The sequence below is a fragment of the Trichoplusia ni genome, unplaced genomic scaffold, assembly GCF_003590095.1.
Source record: "Trichoplusia ni isolate ovarian cell line Hi5 unplaced genomic scaffold, tn1 tig00000182, whole genome shotgun sequence".
NCBI lineage: Eukaryota > Metazoa > Arthropoda > Insecta > Lepidoptera > Noctuidae > Trichoplusia > Trichoplusia ni.
The window spans coordinates 424,051-449,648 of NW_020799994.1; the positions used below are offsets into that span (position 1 = coordinate 424,051).

Below are 25,598 nucleotides of genomic sequence, written 5' to 3' on the forward strand. Positions count from 1 at the left end.
TAAGTAAAATATCAAATCGTTCCTAAAATATGATTGATTATTTCGTTAGATTTTTTATTTACTTTCTAATAATTATTTCAGCGTCTCCATTCAACCCATGTGAACCTTCGCCTTGTGGACCAAACAGTGAATGCCACGTAGTCAACGATCGTGCGGCGTGTTCTTGTCGTGCTGGCTACTTAGGCGCTCCTCCTGCTTGCCGTCCCGAATGCGCTGTAAATTCTGATTGCCCGGCCAACAAAGCATGCATCAAGCTTAAATGCAAAGACCCATGCGTACACAGTTGTGGTTTAGATGCGCGCTGTCATGTCGTAGGACACAATCCTATTTGCACTTGTCCAGAAAACCTTCCTGAAGGTGATCCATTCATCAGATGCTACAGAAAAAGTATGTATTGTTTTAATTTCAATATATTTCTAAAATGTATAAACGTCCCGAGGCTTCTGCCAAATTTCAGAAACATAAAAAAAAACAAGTAAATCTTGGGAAATGTTATTAGTTCAGAGAATACCTGCTACGTTATTTTTCGTAAACCACTTAAAATCAGTTTAAATGTGCATTTTTTTCAATTTAGCCTTTAATGATCGTTGTTTGAAATAAGATCATCTACAAGGCTGCATTTACCATACAAATGTGTCGTTAAGATTACTATAAAATTGACATCCTTTACCTTTTGCCCTTAGCGATAAACAAATCACCACCTAATCCGTGTCTCCCATCACCATGTGGTCCTCATTCATCATGCCGAAACGAAGCCGGCCGTGCTGTGTGCTCTTGTGAGCCAGGCACTTTAGGAGCGCCGCCATCGTGCCGACCACAATGCGTCATCAATCAGGACTGTCCGTTGGCGCTCGCATGTTTGGCCGGCACATGTGTCAACCCTTGCGTTGGATCTTGCGGATTCAACGCGAGATGCATCGTACAAAACCATCAACCAATATGTTCGTGTGATGAAGGCTTTTCTGGTGATCCTTTCGCTGGCTGTAATCCTGTTGAGGGTAAGTCAATTTTTAAACGAAACTTATATCACCTTTACGCATGAATTTCAAAACTGTATGTGAACGCATGTCTTGTGTACCAATTTTCAGCTTCAAAAGACCTACCTCATCAGCCATGCAATCCGTCACCTTGTGGACCTAATGCTATCTGTCAAGAACGGAATGGTGCTGGTTCTTGTACTTGTGTAGATGACTTTTACGGTGATCCATATCGTGGTTGTCGACCCGAATGCGTTATGAATACTGATTGTCCTAGGGACAGATCTTGTTTCAATAACAAATGCGTGGACCCGTGCTCTGGTTCCTGTGGACAAAACACTGAATGTAGAGTAGCAAATCATGCACCTTCATGTTACTGCTTGCCTGGATATCGTGGAAACCCTCTTCATGCATGTACTCCTGTTTTATGTAAGACTCTCTTTCTAAATCTTTCTTTATATTATGTATATTTCTTTATTCCGTGCTATACTTATCTGTCTATTTTCTTTCCTAAACTGTTTAGCTCTACCAGACCCTGTGGATCCGTGCAACCCCTCACCTTGTGGGCCTTACAGTAAATGTCGCGTATTTAATCGGCATGCAGTTTGTACATGCCTTGATATGTGCGTTGGTTCGCCGCCAAATTGTAGGCCCGAATGTATCGTTAGTTCTGATTGCCGGCCAGACAAAGCATGTATTAATCAAAAATGCCAGGATCCGTGTCCTGGTATGTGCGGTATTGAAGCTCAATGCCAAGTTGTAAATCACAACCCTATATGTAGTTGTTTTAATGGGTATACCGGAGATCCTTTCGTAAGATGTTTCTTGGACGAAAGTAAGTAGATTCAAATTTACGATTTCTAATAATTCATTTTTTGTAAAAATTACCACAAAAGAAACACGTATTAATAATTAAATTTTGACAGGACCTAAGGACCCAATAAGCAATTGCATACCGAATCCTTGTGGCCCACATTCGCAATGTAAGGATGGTATTGGTGGTCCAGTATGCTCATGCTTAGAAAACTATGTGGGACGCCCTCCCAACTGCAGACCTGAATGTATGATAAATGTCGAGTGTCCGGGCAACTTGGCATGTATAGCCGAGAAATGCAGTAATCCTTGTCCGGGTTCTTGCGGTTACCATGCTTCTTGTAACGTAGTCAAACATGTTCCAATATGTACTTGTGACCAAGGTTATACTGGAGATCCTTTCTCAGGATGTTCTCCTATTCCATGTAAGTTATTGCGTTCACAATTTTTTTGTAAATCGTTACTAAATAATTATTTCGGTCTCCTTACTAAATTTAACGTTTGTATTTGTAGCTATTGAACCTCAAATAGTTAGTCCCTGTGCACGATCTCCATGCGGTGCCAATGCAGTATGCAAGGAAAGACATGGGGCAGGATCATGTTCTTGTCTTCCGGATTACTACGGAGATCCTTATGTTGAATGCCGCCCAGAATGCGTGTTAAATACAGACTGCCCGAAAGATAGGGCTTGCATTAACAATAAATGTAAAGACCCTTGCCCAGGTGTATGTGGTATGAACGCTGAATGTCGGGTAAACAACCATGCGCCATCTTGCGCCTGCCTTTCAGGCTATGAAGGAAATCCATTCACGTCCTGTTACATAAGTAAGAATTTTGAAGTTTTATAACTTCAGTATAATCTAACATTAATTAATAATTAGTATGGTATATAATAACGATATTCGTATATTTTAGGGCAAAATGAAGTTCCAATTGATCCGTGCTCACCATCACCTTGTGGCCCATACAGTTTATGTCGTGTGACTGGTAGCCACGCAATATGTTCATGTCAAGAAAAATACTTTGGTGCCCCTCCATTTTGTCGGCCTGAGTGTATGGTCAGCAGTGAATGTATGCCTAATAGAGCTTGCATCAACCAACAATGTGTCGACCCTTGTATTGGCGCATGCGGCAATAATGCTAAATGTACTGTAGTCAATCATAATGCCCTATGTAGTTGTCCGCCGAATTATAATGGAGATCCGTTCGTAAACTGCGCATACGAGAAAAGTGAGTTTTATTTTACTTTCAAACTAACTCAAACTATGATACTGCTAATAAGTACTAAGGCTTAAGTAATTAATCTATAACACAATATCAACGAAATAACAAACAACAATGGAAATAACATCTAAAACTTAAAATATTTTAGAGCCGGAGTCAAGACCGTCTGGAAATCCTTGCGTTCCATCACCTTGTGGGCCTAATTCGCAATGTAGAGTAATAGGAGAAACTCCAGCTTGCTCCTGCCAATCTGGCTATATTGGAAGAGCACCTAACTGTCGCCCTGAATGCATATACGATGAAGAATGCCCTAGCAATCTTGCTTGTATTCGTGAAAAGTGTGTGAACTCCTGCGAAGGATCTTGTGGATCAAATGCAGAATGCGTTGTAATAAATCATAAAGCAGTTTGTCACTGTCGTGAAAGTTACACTGGAGATCCATTTAGTGGTTGTTACTTTATTGGTAAGATTGAAACATTTTATGAAATAAATTTGCTATTGGTTTAGTCTTCGATCTAACAAAAAATTTCCTTGTAGTCACAGTACCAAGTGAAGATGAAACAAATCCATGTAATCCGTCGCCTTGTGGGCCAAATTCTGTCTGTACTGAGAGAAACGGTGTAGGGGCGTGTACTTGTGCCCCTGGATACTTTGGAGATCCCTACCTCGGATGTAGACCTGAATGCGTTACCAACAACGACTGTTCTACAAATAAAGCATGCCTGAACAATAAATGCGTAGACATATGTCAAGGGGCGTGTGGCTTAAATGCGCAGTGTACAGTAGCACATCACACACCGGTCTGCTTGTGCATTGATGGTTATGAAGGCAATCCAGTCATATCATGTCATCCACAAAGAACCCGTTAGTATTTTATTTTAACTGAGACATAATTTGTTTTAAATATTTATACAAGAATAGAAATTAATACTTCAATTATTTAACATTTTAGCGATACTTGCGGATGAAAACCCTTGTGTACCCTCGCCTTGTGGACCATACAGTAACTGTAAAGTTGTTAATGATCACGGAGTATGTTCTTGCCAAGAAGGATACGTTGGCTCACCACCTACTTGTAGGCCAGAATGTGTAATAAGCACGGATTGTCCCCAACACCAAGCTTGTATAAAGCAAAAATGCAGGGACCCTTGCCCAGGAACATGTGGTGTTAACGCGAGGTGTCAAGTGATAAACCATAATCCAATTTGTACATGCAAAGCTGGATTTACTGGTGATCCTTTTGTTACTTGCCAGTTGAAGCAAAGTAAGGATACGACTAAAAAAATAAAAACAAATAAATTTAAAGTTTTAATTTGTGTAATTTTTAATGTTCCCTTGAAATTACTTCCCTTGAAAGTTATTATTATTTACCTTCATTTACAATTTTCTTTTTTCGATCATTTTTCTTTTATTTATTTCTACTTTTATTTTATTTTCTTTGTGTCTTGTTTTCTTAATCTATCTCATTTTCTTTCTTAGAACCTATCTTAGAGGGGCCTAAAGGAAATCCATGTGTACCTTCACCATGTGGTCCATACTCTCAATGTAAAGTAGTCGGAGAAGCGCCTGCATGTTCATGCTTACCGAGCTATATTGGTGTAGCACCTAATTGTAGACCTGAATGCTCTATAAACGCGGAATGCCCTGGTAATCTTGCATGTCAAAATGAAAAATGTGTGGATCCGTGTCCGGGCTCTTGTGGCTTTAATGCGGATTGTTCTGTTGCAAATCACGTTGCACTATGTAACTGTTTGTTGGGATATACAGGTGATCCTTTCAGTGGCTGTTCACCTTTCGAACGTAAGTTTTGGAATGTAAGGTTGATCAATGCGTAAGAAAGCATGGATACTTTCTAACACAATATTTTCTTTGCCTTTTATTACAGAAGCACCTGAGCCACTACCGAACCCCTGCAATCCATCACCTTGTGGTGCAAATGCATTATGTAAGGAACGAAACGGGGTGGGTTCCTGCTCGTGTTTGCCGGAATACTTTGGCGATCCGTACACAGGATGTCGTCCAGAATGCGTTTCCAATTCGGATTGTGACCGTAATAAGGCCTGTTCAAATAACAGATGCAAGGACCCGTGTCCAGGTGCTTGTGGCATAAACGCTGAATGTAGAACTGTGAACCACTCGCCGACATGCACATGTCTTACTGGGTACTCTGGTAACCCACAAGTTAGATGTGAAATAGAAAGTAAGTGTTATGTGGTACTAGAATAAAATCTCTTTCCTCTTAAAACTTACCTAAGCTAAACATGATGCGATTTTCGAACTATACTTGGTTAGATTGCGTGTAGCTATTTTACAAATTATTAATGTAAATATCAACCTTATAATAACACTTTTTTATCAAGTTGTTACAGATAATCCAAAGAGTCCTCTGGATCCATGCCAACCATCACCGTGCGGGCCTAACAGCTTGTGTCGTGTAGTTAACGGCCACAGCGTGTGTACCTGTGAAAGTGAATATATTGGCACGCCGCCTTCCTGCCGTCCTGAGTGTATAGTTAGTTCTGAATGTCCACAAAATAAAGCATGTATTAAGAAGAAGTGTAAAGATCCGTGCCAAAATTCTTGTGGAGTGAACGCTCGTTGTCAAGTTATAACACACAATCCTATCTGTACCTGCAGTCCTGGTTACACTGGAGATCCGTTCACACAGTGTTCTCTAATAGAACGTAAGTTACAACATTTATTGCTCTTCCAGAATTCGGGTTTGGCTTTTGTATATGCGATAACACGATTATTACATTTTAGGTGTTGTGCCAACCAATCCTTGCGAGCCTTCGCCATGTGGTCCTAATTCTGAGTGTCGCGTTATTGGAGATCAAGCCGCTTGTTCTTGTCTACCGAATTACATCGGCAGAGTTCCAAACTGTAGACCAGAATGTACTATTGATCCTGAATGCCCCAGCAACACAGCATGTATTAATGAGCGGTGCAAGGACCCATGTCAAGGAGCGTGTGGAGTGAACGCATTGTGTTTGACAATTAATCACAAGCCTGTGTGTTCCTGTCAACAAGGATTTACTGGAGACGCTGTTAGAAATTGTGTCCAGATTTTAATGTCGTGTAAGTGACTAGATTATTGAATGTAAATAAACTAAAATGTATTAATAATAATTTTTATTTTTAATCATGTCCTTGCTCAATTGTACTTTAACAGCTACTGAAATGACACCAACATCGAGTCCATGCACACCATCTCCTTGTGGACCTAACGGAGAGTGCCGCGAATATAATGGAGCAGGAGCTTGCGTTTGTTCTGAAGGCTATGAGGGAGACCCGTACAGCACCCAGGGTTGTCGCAGAGAATGTGAGAGTAATGACGACTGTTCACCGAATTTGGCGTGTACACGTTTTAAGTGTATAGACCCATGTCCAAGGACTTGTGGTCAATTGGCACAATGTACAGTAGAAAATCATATTCCTGTTTGTACATGCCCTCGAGGTTATACTGGAGATCCATTTTTCCAATGCAAAGAAATTACGGTACAACGTAAGTTTTAATGTATTGCTTTATATAGAAGATTTACAATTGAATATTTTTTTTAAATATCCATTTACAGCTATGTATGTAGTTAAAAACTTATTATCTGTCGTTACAGCAACTCCTGCTCAAAATCCATGCGAGCCAACTCCCTGCGGGCCCAACAGCCAGTGCAGGCAGGTCAACATGCAAGCAGTATGTTCTTGCTTACCAAATTACATTGGATCACCACCTTCTTGCAGACCACAATGCATAGTAAACAGTGAATGCGATTCAGCTAAGGCTTGTATCAATCAGAAATGTGATGATCCTTGCCCACATTCCTGTGGTTTGCGTGCACATTGCACAGTCAGAAATCACAGTCCAATCTGCACCTGCCCAGTTGGCATGACTGGAGATCCATTCACCCAATGCTATAGTAAGTTAACGGAAAGAACATTTTTTTTTAAACCCATTGTTATACTCTGACCCATCTTTATAATTATTTTTAATTCTCAGCCATTCCACCAACTACGGAGAGACCTCCATCATGTACACCTTCACCTTGCGGTCCTCATTCTCGCTGTCAATTATTGGCCAGTGGGCCAGCGTGCTCCTGTCTCCCCGGATATGTTGGTTCTCCGCCATCTTGCAGACCAGAATGTACCATTAATGGCGAGTGTCCAGCTTCGCTCGCATGTGTACGACAAAAATGTGAAGATCCGTGTCCAGGATCATGCGGTGTTGATGCCTCTTGCCATGTCCTAAATCACGTTGCAGTATGCGTATGTAATGAAGGATACACGGGCGATCCATTTGCCAGATGCTTACCTATTTTGCAAGGTATGATATAAAATATTTAATAGTATTTCTTTAGTTCGGGATTTCTTGATTGCAATTTGTTACTTTTTATCATTTTAGATTCGACTACCCCAGTTCCACAAGATCCATGCAATCCATCGCCATGTGGAGCCAATGCAGTATGCGATAACGGGTTCTGTACTTGTTTATCGGATTACAGCGGTAACCCATATGAAAGTTGCAGACCAGAGTGCACCGGAAGTCAAGAATGTCCTAGAGATAAAGCTTGCTTCAGAAATAAATGTCGCGATCCTTGTCCCGGAACATGTGGACAAAATGCTAAATGTGACGTCATAAACCATATTCCAACTTGTTCATGTATGTCAGAATACACTGGTAATCCCTTCACGCATTGTCGTCGTATGGAAGAAGAAAAACAGAGGCCAAGAAATCCGTGTCACCCTTCACCATGTGGTCCTAATAGTATTTGCAAAAATGTGGATGATGCTGCCTTATGTGCTTGTTTGGAAAATTTCCAAGGATCTCCTCCAGCATGTAGGCCCGAGTGCGTAGTAAGCTCTGAATGCCCGTCTACAAAAGCATGTGTGAACCAAAAATGCATCAACCCTTGCATCAATGCCTGTGGCATTTCAGCACGCTGTGAAGTCATTAATCACAGCCCAATCTGTAGCTGTAATCCAGGACAAACCGGTGATCCTTTTAAGAGCTGTTACGATGTTATAATGCCACCTTCTCAGCCTGTAGATGCATGCAATCCTTCTCCTTGTGGACCTAACTCGCAATGTATTGAAAGAAACGGTAAAGCAAATTGTAGGTGTATCGATAACTATATTGGACAGCCACCAAATTGCAGACCAGAATGTGTCATCAATCCAGATTGTCCATCGAATCAAGCATGTGTTAAGAATAAGTGTATCGATCCATGTCCAGATTCATGTGGAGTGAACGCTGACTGCATTGTTGTCAGTCACACTGTGTCTTGTAGTTGCAGAGAAAAGTTTACTGGCAATCCGTTCATGCAGTGTGTTTTCCAAGAAGGTTTGTAGCTTATTCTTGAATTGCATTAAAAATTTAAAATTGCGACTGTGAATAAATTTTTATACATTTTTTAGAAAATGCTGTTGAACCCTGCGATCCATCGCCTTGTGGTGCTAATGCAGTTTGCAGTCAACGTGATGGAGCTGGATCCTGTTCATGTTTGGAGGGATATCAGGGTAACCCATACGATGGTTGCCGTCCTGAATGTGTTCTTAGCTCCGATTGTCCAGCTGACAAATCATGTATCAGAAACAAGTGCGTCGATCCTTGTCCAGGAATATGTGGTAGAAATGCCGAATGTAACGTAATTAATCACGTTCCTAGCTGTGCTTGTTTCAAAGGATATACAGGAAATCCATTTGACCAATGCGTAAAAGAATTACCTATAGAGGTCATTAAACCGTGCCAACCTTCTCCATGTGGACCAAACAGTATTTGTAGGGAGAATGGAGGACTAGCTTCATGTGAATGTCTTCCAGACTACAGAGGGGCACCTCCTGATTGTCGCCCGGAATGTACAGTAAGCAGTGAATGCCCATCAGATCGGGCCTGTCACAGACTTAAATGTGCCGACCCTTGCAGAGGTACTTGTGGAATTGGTGCTCACTGTCAAGTCATTAATCATAGTCCTTTATGCAGTTGCTCAGCGGGTATGACCGGCGATCCATTTAAGAAATGTATCGAAATAGAAAAAACTGTTTACGAACCAGAACAAACACCTCATCCTTGTCAGCCTAACCCATGCGGACCTTATAGTGAATGTAGACCTATAAACAACAGCCCGTCATGTTCTTGTGTCCAAGGCTATATAGGTGCTCCACCGAATTGCCATCCAGAGTGCCTTGTGAACACAGATTGTCCATCACATCAAGCTTGTATCGCAGAAAAATGTAGGAATCCGTGCGAAGGTTCATGCGGTTTTAGAGCAGAGTGCCGTGTGCACGACCATATTCCTATATGCAGCTGCCCCATTGGTTACTCTGGAGATCCGTTTATTCAATGCGCAGAAGTTGAGGGTATGTACATTTATTTAAAAAAATCAAAGTAATCGAAGTTTGTTTGCATTAGCACGTGAAATTAAACGGTTGTTATTTTTCAGTGACCCCTAAACCTTCTGCTGATCCTTGTAATCCATCTCCCTGTGGAAGCAACGCGATATGTGATACAGGATCGTGCTCTTGCGCACCTGGCTATTTCGGTGATCCTTACAGCGGATGTCGATTGGAATGTAGTACTAATGGCGAGTGTTCACCAACTCGTACATGCCAAAGAGGTAAATGTGTTGATCCTTGCCCCGGTGCATGTGGGACCAACGCATTGTGTTCCGTCAATAACCACATACCGTCATGTACGTGCCCTCCTTCTACTTCAGGAGATCCTTTCAACTTGTGCAGTGAAATACAGAAAGGTAGATCATATTTCTGGTACAGCATGGTTTATTTTGACTTTTTAATAATGATGGTCATTAATATTTTTTATTTGTTGTATAGATGTTACGGTATCACCATGTTCGCCATCTCCATGTGGTCCTTACAGTGAATGTACAGTAAGTGCAAATGGTGCTGCAGCTTGTTCCTGCAAGGCTGGACACGTTGGATCACCGCCTTCTTGCCGACCGGAATGTCTCGTAAGCGCAGAGTGCAAATTACAACTGGCTTGTATAGATCGTCGCTGTCGCGATCCTTGTGAGGGCGCTTGTGGACGCGGTGCTCGCTGTCAAGTTATAGCGCACTCTCCTATTTGTACCTGCAACGAAGATTTCACAGGAGACCCGTTCTCTTATTGTTATCCGAAACCAGGTATGATATATATATACCCTTAAATAAAATAAACATGATTTATTTCGATAATAATGCGTTCTAATCGATTTAATAACCTACATATTTTAATTGCAGCACCACCTCCAACACCCGTCGACCCATGTGAATCATCTCCATGTGGTCCCAATTCGCTTTGCATCAACTCTGGAGATACACCAGCATGTAGTTGTCAGCCCGGTTTTATCGGAGCTCCACCAAACTGTCGCCCAGAGTGCACAATTAGTGCTGAATGTCCAGCAACTCTAGCTTGTGTCGCACAGAAATGTAAAGACCCGTGTGAACAGGCTTGCGGCACACGAGCCATTTGTTCAGTAGTTGATCATCGTGCAATCTGCGCATGTGAGCCAGGTTTAGAAGGCGATCCCTTCCAAGGCTGTTCTCAACCCAAAGGTAATTGTCAAAGTCACATTTATATTATATTTGACTATTTTTGATGAGTTACAGAATTCTTAAATGATATACATGGTTTTTTAAATTTAAAACATCTGGAATTGTAAAAGACAGAATAAAAACTTCGTTATTTTAAAATTTTGCAATAACTGGGTATTGGTAGGTACTTATTGTACATCTGTTAAAATTAAGGTAATCGGACGTTTGTATATTAATGCTCTAGGAAAACTGATAGTACCTACCACATAAGATGCATATAACCCCTCAGCTTCGCAAAGCGTGACATTATTCATGCTACAAATGACATGCTTGTCATATACGAAATATAATTAGTGTTCACGCCTCACACAATTTTACTAATGAACATGGAACTGTATCAACATGTTTGCTTTGGGACTGAATGGTGACCATGCCCTCCATTTGGTTTAAAGGTGATCATGTTTATACAGCGTCTATGTAATGCTTTAAACAAATGCCTCGATTTAGGTCGGTAGGTACCGATAAAATGAAGGTGAATAAGATGCTTTCAGGAGGGACATAACTTTATAAAATAACTGTTAATTATGTGATAAATGCCTTTGCTTGACAACGGAGCACGCGGAGATAACATAGCACTTACAGTAAAGCTTAGGCCGTCAACCATGACGGCCGCTTTTGGACGGTGCTGCTTGAGATAGTGACGCTGACGTCGGGAAGAAGGTCACTAAACGTCGCGAGGCCCAGCAAGCTTCAACTAACGCTTCGGAACAAGGAAGTGCTTCTACGGTGGCTGACATGTTTATCGGTAAGTCAATTCATTTTATTTGAATAATATTTCAGCTCCACCAAAGATCGAATATTTAAATCCATGTGAACCTTCCCCTTGTGGTGCAAATGCTGAGTGCAAGGTACAAGGAAATGCTGGATCATGTTCATGTTTGCCAGACTACTTTGGCGATCCTTATCAAGGTTGCAGACCTGAATGTTTAGCGGATTCAGACTGTCCTTTAGTAATGGCATGCAACAGAAATAAATGCGTTGATCCATGCCCAGGAGTTTGTGGATATAATGCTGATTGTTTCGTGACAAACCATAAACCTATGTGCAATTGTAAACCTGGTTATACCGGGACTCCACTTTCGATTTGTCACCCTATAAGAGGTAAATATAAACAATTAAATACTTAAATTATATGTTAAGTAGAAATGAAATCTCAAACTCACTTAAACTTTCAGAGAAAGACATTGCCGTAATAAATGTATGCAATCCCTCACCGTGTGGAATTAATGCAATATGCAGAGAAATAAACAACCAACCAGTGTGTTCATGTCTTCCCAACTACATTGGATCGCCACCAAATTGTAAACCCGAATGCATGGTAAACTCTGAGTGTAAGACAAATCGAGCATGTGTTAATCAAAGATGTGTCAATCCTTGCCCGAAGCCGTGTGGACAAAACACGGAATGCAGAGTTATCAACCACAGTCCAGTATGTACGTGTAGAGCGGGTTACTCTGGCAATCCGTTTACTACGTGCAGCTTAATAATGCGTAAGTAATTATTTCGTTCAGAGTACTACAATAGCCTTCAGTAATCTTCTGATAACCATGATTAACTTGCGTTACGTTTTTAGAAACGTCCCCAAGTGTAGCAGCTCCAGCGGATCCATGTCTCCCTTCGCCATGTGGGCCATATGCTGAATGTCGAGATAACAACGGTCTCGCATCGTGTTCATGTATGCTTTCTTACGTTGGCTCTCCACCATATTGTAAACCAGAGTGTGTTGTTCATTCCGATTGTCCAAGTGATCGAGCATGTGAAGCCGAGAAATGTAGAAACCCTTGTGAAGGATCCTGTGGTATATACGCGCAATGTTTTGTGAATAATCACGTTCCTGTCTGCCTATGCCCGGATGGTTTTACAGGAGATCCGTTTAGACAATGCACACCAAAGCCAGTCGCAGATGAAGAGCCGTATGTGAGTGACCCGTGCAACCCCAGCCCATGTGGACCCAACAGTCTCTGTAATAATGGTGCCTGTTCTTGTATCACCGGTTACCATGGTGACCCTTATCTTGGATGTAGACCAGAGTGTGTGTATAATACTGATTGCCCACTCGATAGAGGTTGTTCGAAAAATAAATGTATCAATCCCTGTGTTGGTACTTGCGGGCAAAACGCCATTTGTGAAGTCATGAACCACGTGCCAATGTGTTCTTGTCCAAAGGGCATGAGCGGAAATGCTTTTGTTGAATGCAGATCATCAGCGGGTAAGGACTCTTGTCCTTTTTATCTGGTATAGTAGATATATAAAGTTTATTTCAAATACTTTATACTGTATTTTTTATTTCAGTGTCTATAACCAATCCATGCAATCCGTCGCCATGTGGACCAAATAGTAGATGTCAGCAATCAAATGGGCAGGCGGTATGCTCTTGCGTCCCAGGTTATCGCGGTAGTCCACCAACATGCAGGCCTGAATGTGTTGTTAGCCTCGAATGCCCATTAAAAGAAGCATGTAATAATCAAAAATGTATAAACCCATGCATTGGAGCATGCGGTACAGCGGCTGTTTGTGATGTAATTAATCATAATCCAATCTGTACGTGCCCACCATCCTTTACGGGTGATCCGTTTGTGAGATGCACAGTTATAGGTAAACTATTTTTTTTTATCAGTACTTAGTTAGGTTACAAGGATCATTTTTACATTTATATTTACTTTTTATAGTTGCGGTAGAACAACAAGTTAATCCGTGTGAACCATCACCATGCGGTTCGCATTCTGTGTGCCGAATAAGCGGTGAAAGTCCAATCTGTGCGTGCTTACCAGATTACAGAGGAACGCCACCAAACTGTCGACCGGAATGCATAAGTAATAGCGAATGTGATTATAATTTAGCATGTCTTAATCAAAAATGTGTAGATCCATGTATTGGCACATGTGGGTCGAACACTGAATGCCGAGTTGTTAGTCATGCTCCCATGTGTTTGTGTCAATCGGGTTACACAGGAGATCCATTCTCATACTGTAGTGCTATGCCTATCATGGATCAGAATGAAGTTTTAACTCCATGTAATCCCAACCCCTGTGGATCTAACGCTATATGTAAAGAACAAAGAGGCGTTGGAGCTTGTCAGTGCCAGGATGGCTATTCCGGAAATCCATATGAAGGCTGTAGACCTGAGTGTGTTATCAACTCCGACTGTCCACTGAACAGAGCATGTTCAAGAATGAAGTGTGTTGATCCTTGTCCAGGAACATGTGGTAATAATGCTTTATGCCAAGTTCATAATCACATGCCTACGTGTATATGCCAACAAGGATACACCGGAAATCCTTTCAGCCATTGTAACATCATGCAAGAACGTAAGAATAACTTACAATTTTTATTACAAAAAAAAACTTGCAAACCAACCAGTTTCATTAATTGTCCTAAATTTGCTTATATTGATTTTGCAGCTGTGATAGTGGAAACAAACCCCTGTAGTCCATCTCCATGTGGAGCCAATAGCCAATGCCGTGAAATTAATGGCCAGGCTGTATGTTCTTGTCTACCAAGTTTCATGGGTTCGCCACCGAACTGCCGCCCAGAATGTATGGTGAGCTCAGAATGCCCGTCACATTTAGCGTGCGTGAATCAAAAGTGCGTTAACCCTTGTCAAAACACCTGTGGAGAAAATGCCAACTGCAATGTCATCAATCACAGCCCTATATGTGTCTGCAAACAAGGTCTTACTGGAAACCCGTTCACAAGATGCTATCCAATCAAAAGTAGGTTATTTTATATCAGACTCAAGGTACTTGGACCAATGGCTATTTTATAATATTTAATACTCTTATTTTATTTTTTTAGTTTCGTCACCTCCACAAGATATACCTCAAGATCCTTGTTTGTCATCACCATGTGGACTTTACGCAGAATGTCGAAACATAGGCAATGCTCCTTCTTGTGCATGCAAGACTAACTATGTTGGCAGCCCACCAAATTGTAGGCCTGAGTGTACAATTAATTCTGAATGTCTTAGCAATCAAGCTTGTATCAATGAAAAATGCCGTGATCCATGCCCTGGAGCATGTGGTATTAATGCTCAGTGCACTGTGTTTAATCACATTGCCCAGTGCAGTTGTATGGAACAATATACAGGAGACCCATTTACTCGTTGTCTGCCAATGCCTGAAAGTGATGGTAAGAGTACAGAGATTTTATATTTTTTGTATAAAACTGAACGTTTGTCAACGATCTATATCAATATTTTATTTTTTTAGAAGCCGCCACAGAAACTGATCTATGCAATCCATCACCTTGCGGTGTGAATACAGAATGTAACGACGGTGTATGCACTTGTTTACCAGAATTTCAAGGAGATCCTTACTTCGGCTGCCGACCAGAATGTCTTATGAGCTCAGATTGTCCCCGTGACAAAAGCTGTGTTAGAAATAAATGCGTCGATCCATGTGTGAATACTTGCGGTAGAGAAGCAATTTGCAATGTGTTTAACCACGTACCTATGTGTACCTGTCCTAAAGGATACTCTGGTAATGCATTCCTTGAATGTCGACCAATCAGAGTATCGGAGAACATCAACCCGTGTAACCCATCTCCTTGCGGACCAAATAGCCAATGTCGTGAAATTAATGGCCAAGCTATATGTTCTTGTTTGTCTGGATATATGGGAGCCCCACCGACTTGTAGACCCGAATGTACATCAAGTGCAGAGTGCGCTCTAAATAGAGCTTGTTCTAATCAACGATGCATCGATCCTTGTAAAGGAAACTGCGGTTCAGGAGCTCAATGTCAAGTCATCAATCACAATCCAATATGCTCATGCCCGCCTGGACACACTGGAGATCCATTTAGCAGATGCATTATAGAAGGTATTTACAAAGTATATTTAGTACTGCATGCTTTTATATAACTTATATTAGATAGTTAAATTATTATTCTGTTACAGATGTTCAACCACCACCGTATGTCAACCCGTGTGAACCTTCACCTTGTGGTGCTAACTCCGTTTGCCGAGAAGTCGGTGGTTCGCCGTCATGTGCTTGTCAAACAGAATTTATCGGGAATCCACCGAACTGCCGACCGGAATGCATCGCTAACTCCGAATGTCCAAATGAAATGGCTTGTGTAAATCAGAAATGTAGAGATCCATGCCCTGGTTCATGTGGATCTGGAGCTGAGTGCAGAGTTGTAAGCCACGCTCCCCAGTGTTTATGTCAGCCTGGATACACTGGAGATGCATTCATTGGTTGTCATATAATGGACGTTCCTTTGACACCATGCTCACCATCACCATGTGGTCCGAACGCGATCTGTAAAGAGCAAAGAAATGCCGGCGCTTGTGTATGCCTACCGGATCATATAGGAAATCCTTACGAAGGATGTCGCCCAGAATGTGTGGTTAACTCTGACTGTTCTTCAAACTTAGCATGCATCCAGAATAAATGTAAAAATCCATGCAACAATATCTGTGGACAAAATGCTGTTTGTAACGTTATAAATCATACTCCTACTTGCACCTGTCTACCAGGTCTTACAGGTAGTCCATACCAGAATTGCTACGAAGAAACACCACGTAAGTAGTAACATTTAAAGCAGTGATATTAAATTCAAAGATATGATTTTTATGCCATGTCTGCTACCATAGAGTTTAAAATTTCAAATTTTGTTTTCAGAAATTTCACCTGTACAAAGTAATCCCTGCGTACCGTCACCGTGTGGTCCGAATAGTATTTGCAAAGTAACAAATAATCAAGCTGTCTGTACGTGTGAACTCGATTATTTAGGGACGCCACCATCTTGTAGACCTGAGTGTATAGTAAGCTCTGAGTGCAATCAACAACAGGCATGTATTAACAAAAAATGTAAAAATCCTTGTGAAGGTGTGTGCGGCCAAAATACGGAATGTAAGGTTATTAATCATAGCCCAATATGTTCTTGTCGCCCACAATTTACAGGCGATCCTTTCAGTAGGTGTTACAGAGCACCAGGTATGTGTACTATTTAAAAGATTGTTATTGCAATACGTTGTATTTAAATATTTTTATTTATTACTAATCGAATTTCAATGATTTCAGTCGCCGATAGTGTCCCTGTAACTACAAATCCTTGTTTGCCATCCCCGTGTGGACCTTTCTCTCAGTGTCGTGATGTAAGAGGATCTCCTTCATGCACCTGCATGCCACAGTACATGGGTAGCCCACCAAATTGTCGCCCTGAGTGTACAATCAACACAGACTGCTCCAATGAGTTGGCTTGTGTAAATGAAAGATGTATAGATCCATGTCCTGGATCATGTGGGATTAACACTGACTGTAGGGTGCAGAGCCATGTGTCTATATGTACTTGTATTGAAGGTTATGTTGGTGACCCTTTCCAAAGTTGCTCCTTCAAACCAAATATAGGTAAGCAATAAGTCTTAGAAATGAAATTTTCATAACTATATGTTTTATCTATGTTTCACATGTTTCATCACTTTTTTTTGTAGAACCTGTGCTGACTGATGCTTGTAATCCTTCACCGTGTGGACCAAATGCAGTTTGTAACAACGGTGTTTGCACATGTATACCAGAATATAGGGGTGACCCATACTTTGAATGTCGTCCAGAATGTACCTTAAGCTCAGAATGTCCTAGAGATAAAGCATGTGTAAGAAACAAATGTGTTGATCCATGTATCAATACATGTGGTATCAATGCAAATTGCGAAGTTGTGAATCACATGGCTGTATGCACCTGTCCTGCTAGAACCGCAGGAAATGCCTTCATACAGTGTAGTCCCGTTAAAGGTAGGTTTACTTTAACTTTTATGTACCAAAACATAAACATATTTAGTTTTATAATAAACATCAATTAATGTTTATCAACTTTTATTGCTTACAGAAATGGTTTCAAACAACCCTTGCCAGCCAAATCCATGTGGTCCTCACAGTCAATGCAGTCAATTCAATGAGCAAGCAGTGTGCTCTTGTTTGCCCGGTTTTCATGGCGCACCGCCTTCATGCCGACCAGAATGTGTAGCAAGTTCTGATTGTCCTCTTGATAAAGCTTGCAGCAACCAAAAGTGTATCAACCCTTGTCAAGGAGCATGCGGGGTTGCGGCTAAATGTCAGGTGGTCAACCATAATCCTATTTGTACTTGCCAATCTGGAATGACGGGAGATCCGTTCACGAGATGTTCTGTGATACGTAAGTATATATTTAACCGAGTAACTAAATATATTTTTTTTATAGTGAAACTGACATATGTCTTACGCTCCTATTATTTTTACAGCTGTGGCTGATACTCCAGTACAGACAAACCCTTGTCAGCCATCGCCATGTGGACCGAATTCTATATGTCAACCTACTGGTGGAGCGATTCCTTCATGTCAATGTCAGCCTGAATTCATGGGTGCTCCTCCTAATTGTCGTCCAGAGTGTGTTTCTAACAGCGAGTGTGCTTCACAAATGGCCTGCATAAACAGAAAGTGCAAAGATCCTTGCGCTCAAGCATGTGGTTTCAATGCCGAATGTAGAGTGGTTAGCCATACGCCTATTTGCATTTGCCCCGAAGGCTACAAGGGTGATGCGGCCGTACAGTGTACGCAAACGGCGCTTGCGCCTTCTATTCCAATTTCTCCATGTACCCCATCTCCTTGTGGATCCAATGCAGAATGCAGGGAACAAGCCGGAGCGGGAGCATGTGTGTGTGTTACAGGATATTTCGGGAACCCGTACGAGGCTTGTCATCCTGAATGTTTAGTAAACTCAGATTGTCCTAGCAACAAAGCATGCACAAGGAATAAATGTATAGACCCCTGTCCTGGCACATGTGCCGTAAATGCCGACTGTCAAGTAGTCAACCATTCACCACTATGCACCTGCCGCAACGGATTTATCGGCGATCCGTTCACACAATGTACATATAAACGTGAGTATTAGTCACTCTATGAACCAAAATTAACTTAATCACCATTTCAAAATAATTGTTATAACATTTTGTTTCTTACAGCTCAAGAAGACATTCCGAGAGACCCATGTCAACCATCTCCTTGTGGTCCTAACAGTCAGTGTCGTGTATCGAATGGACAAAGTATATGTTCATGTTTACCAGAGTTTAATGGATCACCGCCGAACTGCAGGCCAGAGTGTGTCGTGAGTGCGGAATGTCCAGTTGATAAAATTTGCAAGAATCAGAAATGTATCTCACCGTGTCCTGGGCCATGTGGAAGCAACACCGACTGTAGGGTTATTAATCATAGTCCTATATGCACATGTCAAAATAGATACACCGGTGATCCATTCTCTCGTTGCTATATCATAACAGGTAACCTAACCTTTTTACCTAGACATGTATTTGCATGACCCTTAAAATATATATTTAATTTTAATCTTACATCATCAATTTTAGTTCAAGAACAACCCCCAGAACCTGAGAGAGCTCCGTGTGTACCTTCGCCATGTGGACCAAATTCTCAGTGTCTAAACCTACGGGGTATTCCATCGTGTTCGTGTTTACCAAACTTTGAGGGCAGCCCTCCGAACTGTCGACCGGAGTGTACAATTAATGAAGATTGTGCCAGTAATCTTGCTTGTATCAATCAAAAATGCAAAGATCCATGTCCGGGGTCTTGCGGAATTAATGCAAACTGCCAAGTCATAAAACATGTTTCGATATGCTCGTGCGCTGACGGTTTTACTGGAAATGCATTCACTCAATGTAGTTTAATTCCACCTAAAGGTAAATATCAAACGAGTCTTGTATTTCAAGTGATGTTAATCAGAATCTAGTGGACTAATAAATTTATTTTTCTATTTTAGTGAATGATGATCCGTGCAACCCTTCGCCGTGTGGAAATAATGCCCAATGTAGCAATGGACAATGCAGTTGCCTCCCGGAATTCCAAGGAGACCCATATACTGGTTGTCGACCTGAGTGTGTTCTGAGTTCAGATTGTGATCGTAGCCAAGCTTGTATACGAAACAAATGCACTGATCCTTGTCCAGGAACGTGTGCTGCTACCGCTACTTGTAGTGTTGTCAATCATATTCCCATGTGCAGTTGTCCGGACCGAACCACTGGAAATGCATTCTTTGAATGTCGACCAATATTAGGTTAGTATTAATTTTATTAAAACATTTATATTTCGTTTATTCCTATATATTTTCTGAGCTTATATATATACCTATTAATATCTAATAAGTACTAACGATGCAGTACAAAAACATTTAGAAAACCTAAAACCTAGAAACACCTCTTAAAAACTTATATATCTTTCAGAATCTGTTGTATCAAACCCTTGCCAACCATCGCCTTGCGGACCAAACAGTCAGTGCAGGGAAATCAACGGTCAAGCGGTTTGTTCCTGCGCTCCCAACAATATCGGCGCACCACCTGCTTGTCGACCTGAGTGCACAATAAGTGCTGAATGCCCACTTAATCAAGCCTGTAGTAACCAACGCTGCATCGACCCTTGTGTTGGATCCTGTGGTGTTAACGCTGAATGCAAAGTAGTGAACCATAATCCTATTTGCACGTGCCCAGTATCTTATTCGGGAGAACCATTCTCACGATGCTTTAGACTTCGTAAGTAGATTTTGTGTTACCTACACCAATTGTCTATTAGTAAGAGTGTTTGATTATCTAAAGTTGTGAAATAATATGAGTTCTCGGTATAAAATCTTAACTTTAATTGTTTCAGCGGAGCGTTTGCCAGAAGTAGTGAATCCATGTACACCATCACCTTGCGGTCCCAACTCGCTGTGCAAAGTAATAAATGATGTGCCATCTTGTACTTGCCTTGAAGGCTATCATGGTCAAGCTCCTTACTGTAGGCCGGAGTGTACAAGTAATGAAGAGTGTTCTTTGCACCTATCATGCGTAAATAATAAGTGTAAAAATCCGTGCGAAGGTGTTTGCGCTTCAAATGCAGAATGTAAAGTTGTGAGTCACTCTCCTATTTGCCTCTGTCCATATGGATTCACTGGAGATCCATTTTTCAACTGTGTCCAAGAACCATTGCACTTAGATCACGTGGCTAACCCGTGTACCCCGTCACCCTGTGGAGCAAACGCTGTCTGTAAAGAACGAAATAATGCTGGTTCATGCACGTGCGTGGAAGGATATATAGGAAATCCTTACGAGGGTTGTCGCCCAGAATGCGTTGTTAACACTGATTGCCCTTCGAGTAAAGCCTGTATAAACAACAAATGCGGCGATCCTTGTCCAGGAAGCTGTGGCACTAATGCTGATTGTCAAGTTGTAAACCATGCTCCTCTTTGCACATGCTTCAGTGGTTTCACTGGAGATCCGTTCAGATATTGTGTTTACCAAGGTATTGTAAAACTTAACATTATGATTTGAATTGAAATCTTAAAGTTGAATACATCATCACTCATCATTCTGTTACGTTCCAGAATCAACACCACCTTCTACACCAGTTGACGTATGTTACCCGTCACCATGTGGACCAAACAGCCAATGTAAAGTAGTCAGTGATCAGGCTGTTTGTTCATGCTTACCTGAGTACGTGGGTTCTCCACCGAACTGTAGGCCAGAATGTGTTGGCAGCGCAGAATGTCCACAAGATAAGGCTTGTATTAAACAAAAATGTGTTAACCCTTGTCCTGGACCATGTGGGGCAAACACTAATTGTAAAGTTATCAACCACAGCCCAATATGCTCTTGCAAGCCTTCGTTTACCGGTGATCCATTTACCATCTGCTCACCTGTCAAATGTAAGTACTCAATTTAGAGAAGATAATTTGTTTGTTCACTGTTCTTATTGAACCATGTATTGATAAACTAAATTTTATTTTAGTTGATGTCGTACCAGATGTGAGAAATCCTTGTGCCCCATCACCATGTGGTCCAAATTCTGAGTGCAGAGATATTGGAAATTCACCATCATGTTCGTGCCTCCCTACTTTTACTGGAAGTCCACCAAACTGTCGTCCAGAATGCACAATACACTCGGATTGTCAAAGCAATCGAGCTTGCATTAATTCTAAATGTCAAGACCCATGCCCAGGATCATGTGGTATCTCGGCAGTATGTAATGTACTCAACCATATTCCAATATGTACATGTATTGAAGGATATATCGGCGATCCATTCACAAGCTGTAGGCCGAAACCCCTGGAAGGTATCTATTAAATTGATTTTACTTTACGTAACTACATTTGTTGAAATAGATTACAATATTCAAATTTCTTTGTATTTCAGTTGAACCGACAGTCGTTGATGCTTGCACAAATATACGATGCGGCTCCAACGCACAATGTATAAATGGCCAATGCCAATGTTTACCAGAATATCATGGAGACCCATACTTTAACTGTCGGCCAGAGTGCGTTTTCAGTACTGATTGTGATCACACCAAAGCATGCGTACAAAGAAAATGTGTTGATCCATGTATTGGAGCCTGTGGACAAAACGCAATATGCCAAGTGGTTAATCATATCCCAATGTGCAGTTGTAATAGTGGATTCACTGGAAATGCTTTCGTTTTATGCAATCCACTTAGAGGTGAATACAAGTTCTTGACAGTAAGATTATTGCATGCTTTTAAGTTTTGATAGATAGATAAACCTAAACTTTTTTTATCAATTTCACAGAAACACCCACGTATAATCCGTGCAGTACCGCAGTGTGTGGCCCCAACAGTCAGTGTCGAGAAATTAACAATCAACCCGTGTGTTCGTGTCTGCCTACATACCTGGGAATACCACCTGCTTGTCGACCAGAATGTGTAGTCAATGCAGAGTGCCCGCAGAACCAAGCTTGCATGAAACAGAAATGTGTCAACCCTTGCATCGGAACTTGTGGCTTGAGGGCCACGTGCGAAGTTGTCAATCACAATCCAATCTGTGCTTGTACTGCACCACACGTTGGTGATCCCTTCGTCGAATGCACTATTCATGCAGGTAACATACCTATTGATTAAATTTTGTTCTGCCTTCTGTTTCTTATTTATTATTTTATATACAACATATAACTATGATATAACCCGGTTTTAAAATGTTTTTAGATACTCCAGTGACAGTGGTCAACCCATGTCAACCTTCACCGTGTGGACCGAACTCTATGTGTAAAGATATTAATGGAACTCCTTCGTGTATTTGCCTACCAGAATATAAGGGTCAACCTCCTTATTGTAAACCCGAATGTATAAGTAATAGTGAGTGCTCACCGCAATTAGCGTGCGTCAATCAAAAATGTAAAGATCCGTGCCTACAAGCGTGCGGATCAAATGCCGAATGCCGTGTAGTCAGCCACTCAGCAATGTGCGTATGCCCACAAGGCTACTTTGGAGATCCATTTTCGCAATGCACACTCCAAAACGTGAATGAGTTATTAACTCCATGTTCACCTTCGCCGTGTGGGCCTAACGCAGTCTGTAAAGAACAGAACAAAGCGGGATCTTGCATTTGTAATGAGGGATATTTCGGAAATCCCTACGAAGGATGTCGACCGGAATGCGTTAGCAACACAGACTGTCCAGGAAATAAAGCATGTATAGGAAACAAATGTCAAGATCCTTGCCCTGGTACTTGTGGAATTAACGCAGATTGTACAACAGTGCACCATACCCCCACTTGTACATGCATTGTAGGCTACACGGGTGACGCATACCGTAGGTGCAACCTCATTCCTCGTAAGTAACTTTCATTAATAAATTAAATTATCTTAAGAGATAATTTAAGTAATACTTGATACTTAAATAAGATATATCTTTACAGAACAAGATTTAACTCCTGTTAACGTCTGCTATCCGAACCCGTGCGGGCCCAATAGCCAGTGTCGCGAAATAAATAACCAAGCAACCTGTAGTTGTTTACCGAACTATATAGGACAGCCACCTTCTTGCAGACTGGAATGCGTTATGAATTCAGACTGTGTCTCAGATAAGGCCTGTATAAACCAAAAGTGTGTAAATCCCTGTCCTGGCCCTTGTGGCCAGAAAGCTGAGTGCAGGGTATTTAATCACAATCCTATATGTAGTTGTGGATCAGGACTAATTGGCGATCCTTTCACAAGATGTTATCCAAAACCAGGTAAACATATTTTTATGGCACATCAAAAAATAAATAACAATATTGTGTCTGACGACCTTAACTTATTATTGTATTTCAGTATCACAGCCGGTCCAAGACGAGTTCAGGGATCCATGCCTACCATCACCGTGCGGTGCCTTTGCGACATGTCGTAATTTTAGAGACCAGGCGTCATGTTCTTGTTCCCTGGGCTACATCGGCAGTCCACCAAATTGCCGTCCAGAATGTATAACGCATCAAGATTGTATTAGCTCTTTAGCTTGCATTAATGAAAAGTGTAAAGATCCATGCCTTGGTTCTTGTGGCCAAAACGCTCTCTGTTCGGTTATTAATCACGTCGCAATCTGCTCTTGCTTGGAGGAATACAAGGGAGATCCATTTACTGCGTGTGTTAAACAGCCACCACAAGGTTTGTAAAATTAGGTATATCATTATTAAAAAAATAAAAAAGTATTTCACTATCAATTAAAATATGTTGTTTTTATTTTAGATCTAGCTCCACTGGACTTATGTTATCCATCACCTTGTGGTTCAAATGCTGATTGCTTTAATGGAGAATGTACATGTCAACCAGAATATCACGGTGACCCGTATGTTGGTTGTCGTCCAGAGTGTACCATTAGCACTGACTGTCAACGAAACCAGATCTGTGTGCGTAAAAAATGCGTAAACCCATGTCCGGACATCTGCGGTGCTAATGCTATATGCGAAGTTTTCAATCACATACCGATGTGCAGTTGTCCAGCCGGCTACACTGGAAACTCGTTTGTCTCATGCAACATTCTTCAAGGTACAAGTTACTCTTTCATATTCCGCATTCTTTTTACACGGTTCTTCTTATTTATTTATTTTTTATTAAATTATGCTAAAATCCAATATTCCTTTTACAGTACCGTTACCGGCTAATCCATGTAATCCAAGCCCTTGTGGCCCTAACAGTCAATGCCGAGAAGTCAACAAGGTCGCGGTGTGTTCGTGCTTACCTGGCTATTCAGGAAACCCACCTACGTGTAGACCAGAATGCACAACCAGTGCTGAATGTCCACTAAACAAGGCGTGCAACAATTACAAATGTATTGACCCATGCACTGGATCTTGTGGTGTGGGAGCGCTTTGTGAAGTCATTAATCACAATCCAATCTGTTCGTGTCCGAACGATTTTACTGGCGATCCATTCACAAGATGCATTCCGAAACGTGAGTCTTCTTATCCCCATTTTTCTTAACGGATTCGTTTCTTTATTTATTACTTTTGTGATTGTTTTATAATAATTAAAACATACCTATTTTCTTATTAAAATAATTATATTGTTTACAGCACTGGAAACCCCAATACAAGTGAACCCTTGTTTGCCTTCTCCTTGCGGACCAAACTCCATTTGCCAAAACATCAACGATTCACCGTCGTGTACTTGCATGCCAGAGTTTATAGGAACACCCCCGAATTGTCGTCCAGAATGCTCTAGTAATAGCGAATGTCCTAACGACTTAGCTTGCATTAACAGCAAATGCAGCAATCCTTGTATAGGAGCTTGCGGTTCGATGGCAGAATGCCGTGTAGTAAGCCATACGCCTAACTGTGTGTGTCCACAAGGATATTTCGGAGATCCTTTCGTCGTATGTAATGTGCAATATGATACGACACCTTTCGAACGGCCTACACCTTGCACTCCATCTCCATGTGGAAGCAATGCCATCTGCAAGGAACGTAACAACGCTGGCTCTTGTGTCTGTTCATCTGGTTACTTTGGAAATCCGTACGAAGGCTGCCGCCCAGAATGTACGGTGAACACTGATTGCCCCTCAAATAGCGTATGCCAGCAAAACAAATGCCAAGATCCGTGCCCAGGAACGTGTGGTACCAATGCTCAATGTCAAACAATTAACCATGCGCCTATTTGTACATGCAATAGTGGTTACACAGGAAATCCATTCCAAAATTGTGTGCTAATTCAAAGTAAGTATTCATATCAGTGTACTTTAAAGCTTGTAGAAGACAATTTCATTGTGTATTGATG

At 41.4% G+C, this 25,598-nt stretch overlaps 1 protein-coding gene across 1 annotated transcript in view; it reads left to right on the top strand.

The window, feature by feature from the left end:
* Positions 1 to 25,598, top strand: part of LOC113506985 — a 98,509-nt gene that overhangs the window by 47,040 nt on the left and 25,871 nt on the right. Inside the window, exons 35-85 of the mRNA XM_026889834.1 lie at positions 82 to 387; positions 684 to 998; positions 1,089 to 1,406; positions 1,501 to 1,812; positions 1,904 to 2,215; positions 2,304 to 2,615; positions 2,706 to 3,020; positions 3,163 to 3,477; positions 3,552 to 3,878; positions 3,967 to 4,278; positions 4,494 to 4,814; positions 4,900 to 5,214; positions 5,375 to 5,698; positions 5,778 to 6,092; positions 6,187 to 6,519; positions 6,629 to 6,928; positions 7,009 to 7,332; positions 7,411 to 8,349; positions 8,424 to 9,365; positions 9,449 to 9,757; positions 9,840 to 10,148; positions 10,245 to 10,559; positions 11,379 to 11,699; positions 11,774 to 12,088; positions 12,172 to 12,807; positions 12,891 to 13,193; positions 13,268 to 13,906; positions 14,000 to 14,311; positions 14,394 to 14,726; positions 14,807 to 15,415; positions 15,493 to 16,119; positions 16,220 to 16,534; positions 16,622 to 16,948; positions 17,032 to 17,331; positions 17,426 to 17,731; positions 17,817 to 18,455; positions 18,537 to 18,851; positions 18,936 to 19,265; positions 19,346 to 19,639; positions 19,806 to 20,111; positions 20,227 to 20,859; positions 20,942 to 21,262; positions 21,346 to 21,669; positions 21,750 to 22,052; positions 22,142 to 22,450; positions 22,555 to 23,181; positions 23,267 to 23,581; positions 23,661 to 23,990; positions 24,072 to 24,371; positions 24,472 to 24,777; positions 24,899 to 25,537. Coding sequence (XP_026745635.1) covers positions 82 to 387; positions 684 to 998; positions 1,089 to 1,406; positions 1,501 to 1,812; positions 1,904 to 2,215; positions 2,304 to 2,615; positions 2,706 to 3,020; positions 3,163 to 3,477; positions 3,552 to 3,878; positions 3,967 to 4,278; positions 4,494 to 4,814; positions 4,900 to 5,214; positions 5,375 to 5,698; positions 5,778 to 6,092; positions 6,187 to 6,519; positions 6,629 to 6,928; positions 7,009 to 7,332; positions 7,411 to 8,349; positions 8,424 to 9,365; positions 9,449 to 9,757; positions 9,840 to 10,148; positions 10,245 to 10,559; positions 11,379 to 11,699; positions 11,774 to 12,088; positions 12,172 to 12,807; positions 12,891 to 13,193; positions 13,268 to 13,906; positions 14,000 to 14,311; positions 14,394 to 14,726; positions 14,807 to 15,415; positions 15,493 to 16,119; positions 16,220 to 16,534; positions 16,622 to 16,948; positions 17,032 to 17,331; positions 17,426 to 17,731; positions 17,817 to 18,455; positions 18,537 to 18,851; positions 18,936 to 19,265; positions 19,346 to 19,639; positions 19,806 to 20,111; positions 20,227 to 20,859; positions 20,942 to 21,262; positions 21,346 to 21,669; positions 21,750 to 22,052; positions 22,142 to 22,450; positions 22,555 to 23,181; positions 23,267 to 23,581; positions 23,661 to 23,990; positions 24,072 to 24,371; positions 24,472 to 24,777; positions 24,899 to 25,537 — 19,824 coding nt within the window. The remainder of the gene's footprint in view (positions 1 to 81; positions 388 to 683; positions 999 to 1,088; positions 1,407 to 1,500; positions 1,813 to 1,903; positions 2,216 to 2,303; positions 2,616 to 2,705; positions 3,021 to 3,162; positions 3,478 to 3,551; positions 3,879 to 3,966; positions 4,279 to 4,493; positions 4,815 to 4,899; positions 5,215 to 5,374; positions 5,699 to 5,777; positions 6,093 to 6,186; positions 6,520 to 6,628; positions 6,929 to 7,008; positions 7,333 to 7,410; positions 8,350 to 8,423; positions 9,366 to 9,448; positions 9,758 to 9,839; positions 10,149 to 10,244; positions 10,560 to 11,378; positions 11,700 to 11,773; positions 12,089 to 12,171; positions 12,808 to 12,890; positions 13,194 to 13,267; positions 13,907 to 13,999; positions 14,312 to 14,393; positions 14,727 to 14,806; positions 15,416 to 15,492; positions 16,120 to 16,219; positions 16,535 to 16,621; positions 16,949 to 17,031; positions 17,332 to 17,425; positions 17,732 to 17,816; positions 18,456 to 18,536; positions 18,852 to 18,935; positions 19,266 to 19,345; positions 19,640 to 19,805; positions 20,112 to 20,226; positions 20,860 to 20,941; positions 21,263 to 21,345; positions 21,670 to 21,749; positions 22,053 to 22,141; positions 22,451 to 22,554; positions 23,182 to 23,266; positions 23,582 to 23,660; positions 23,991 to 24,071; positions 24,372 to 24,471; positions 24,778 to 24,898; positions 25,538 to 25,598) is intronic.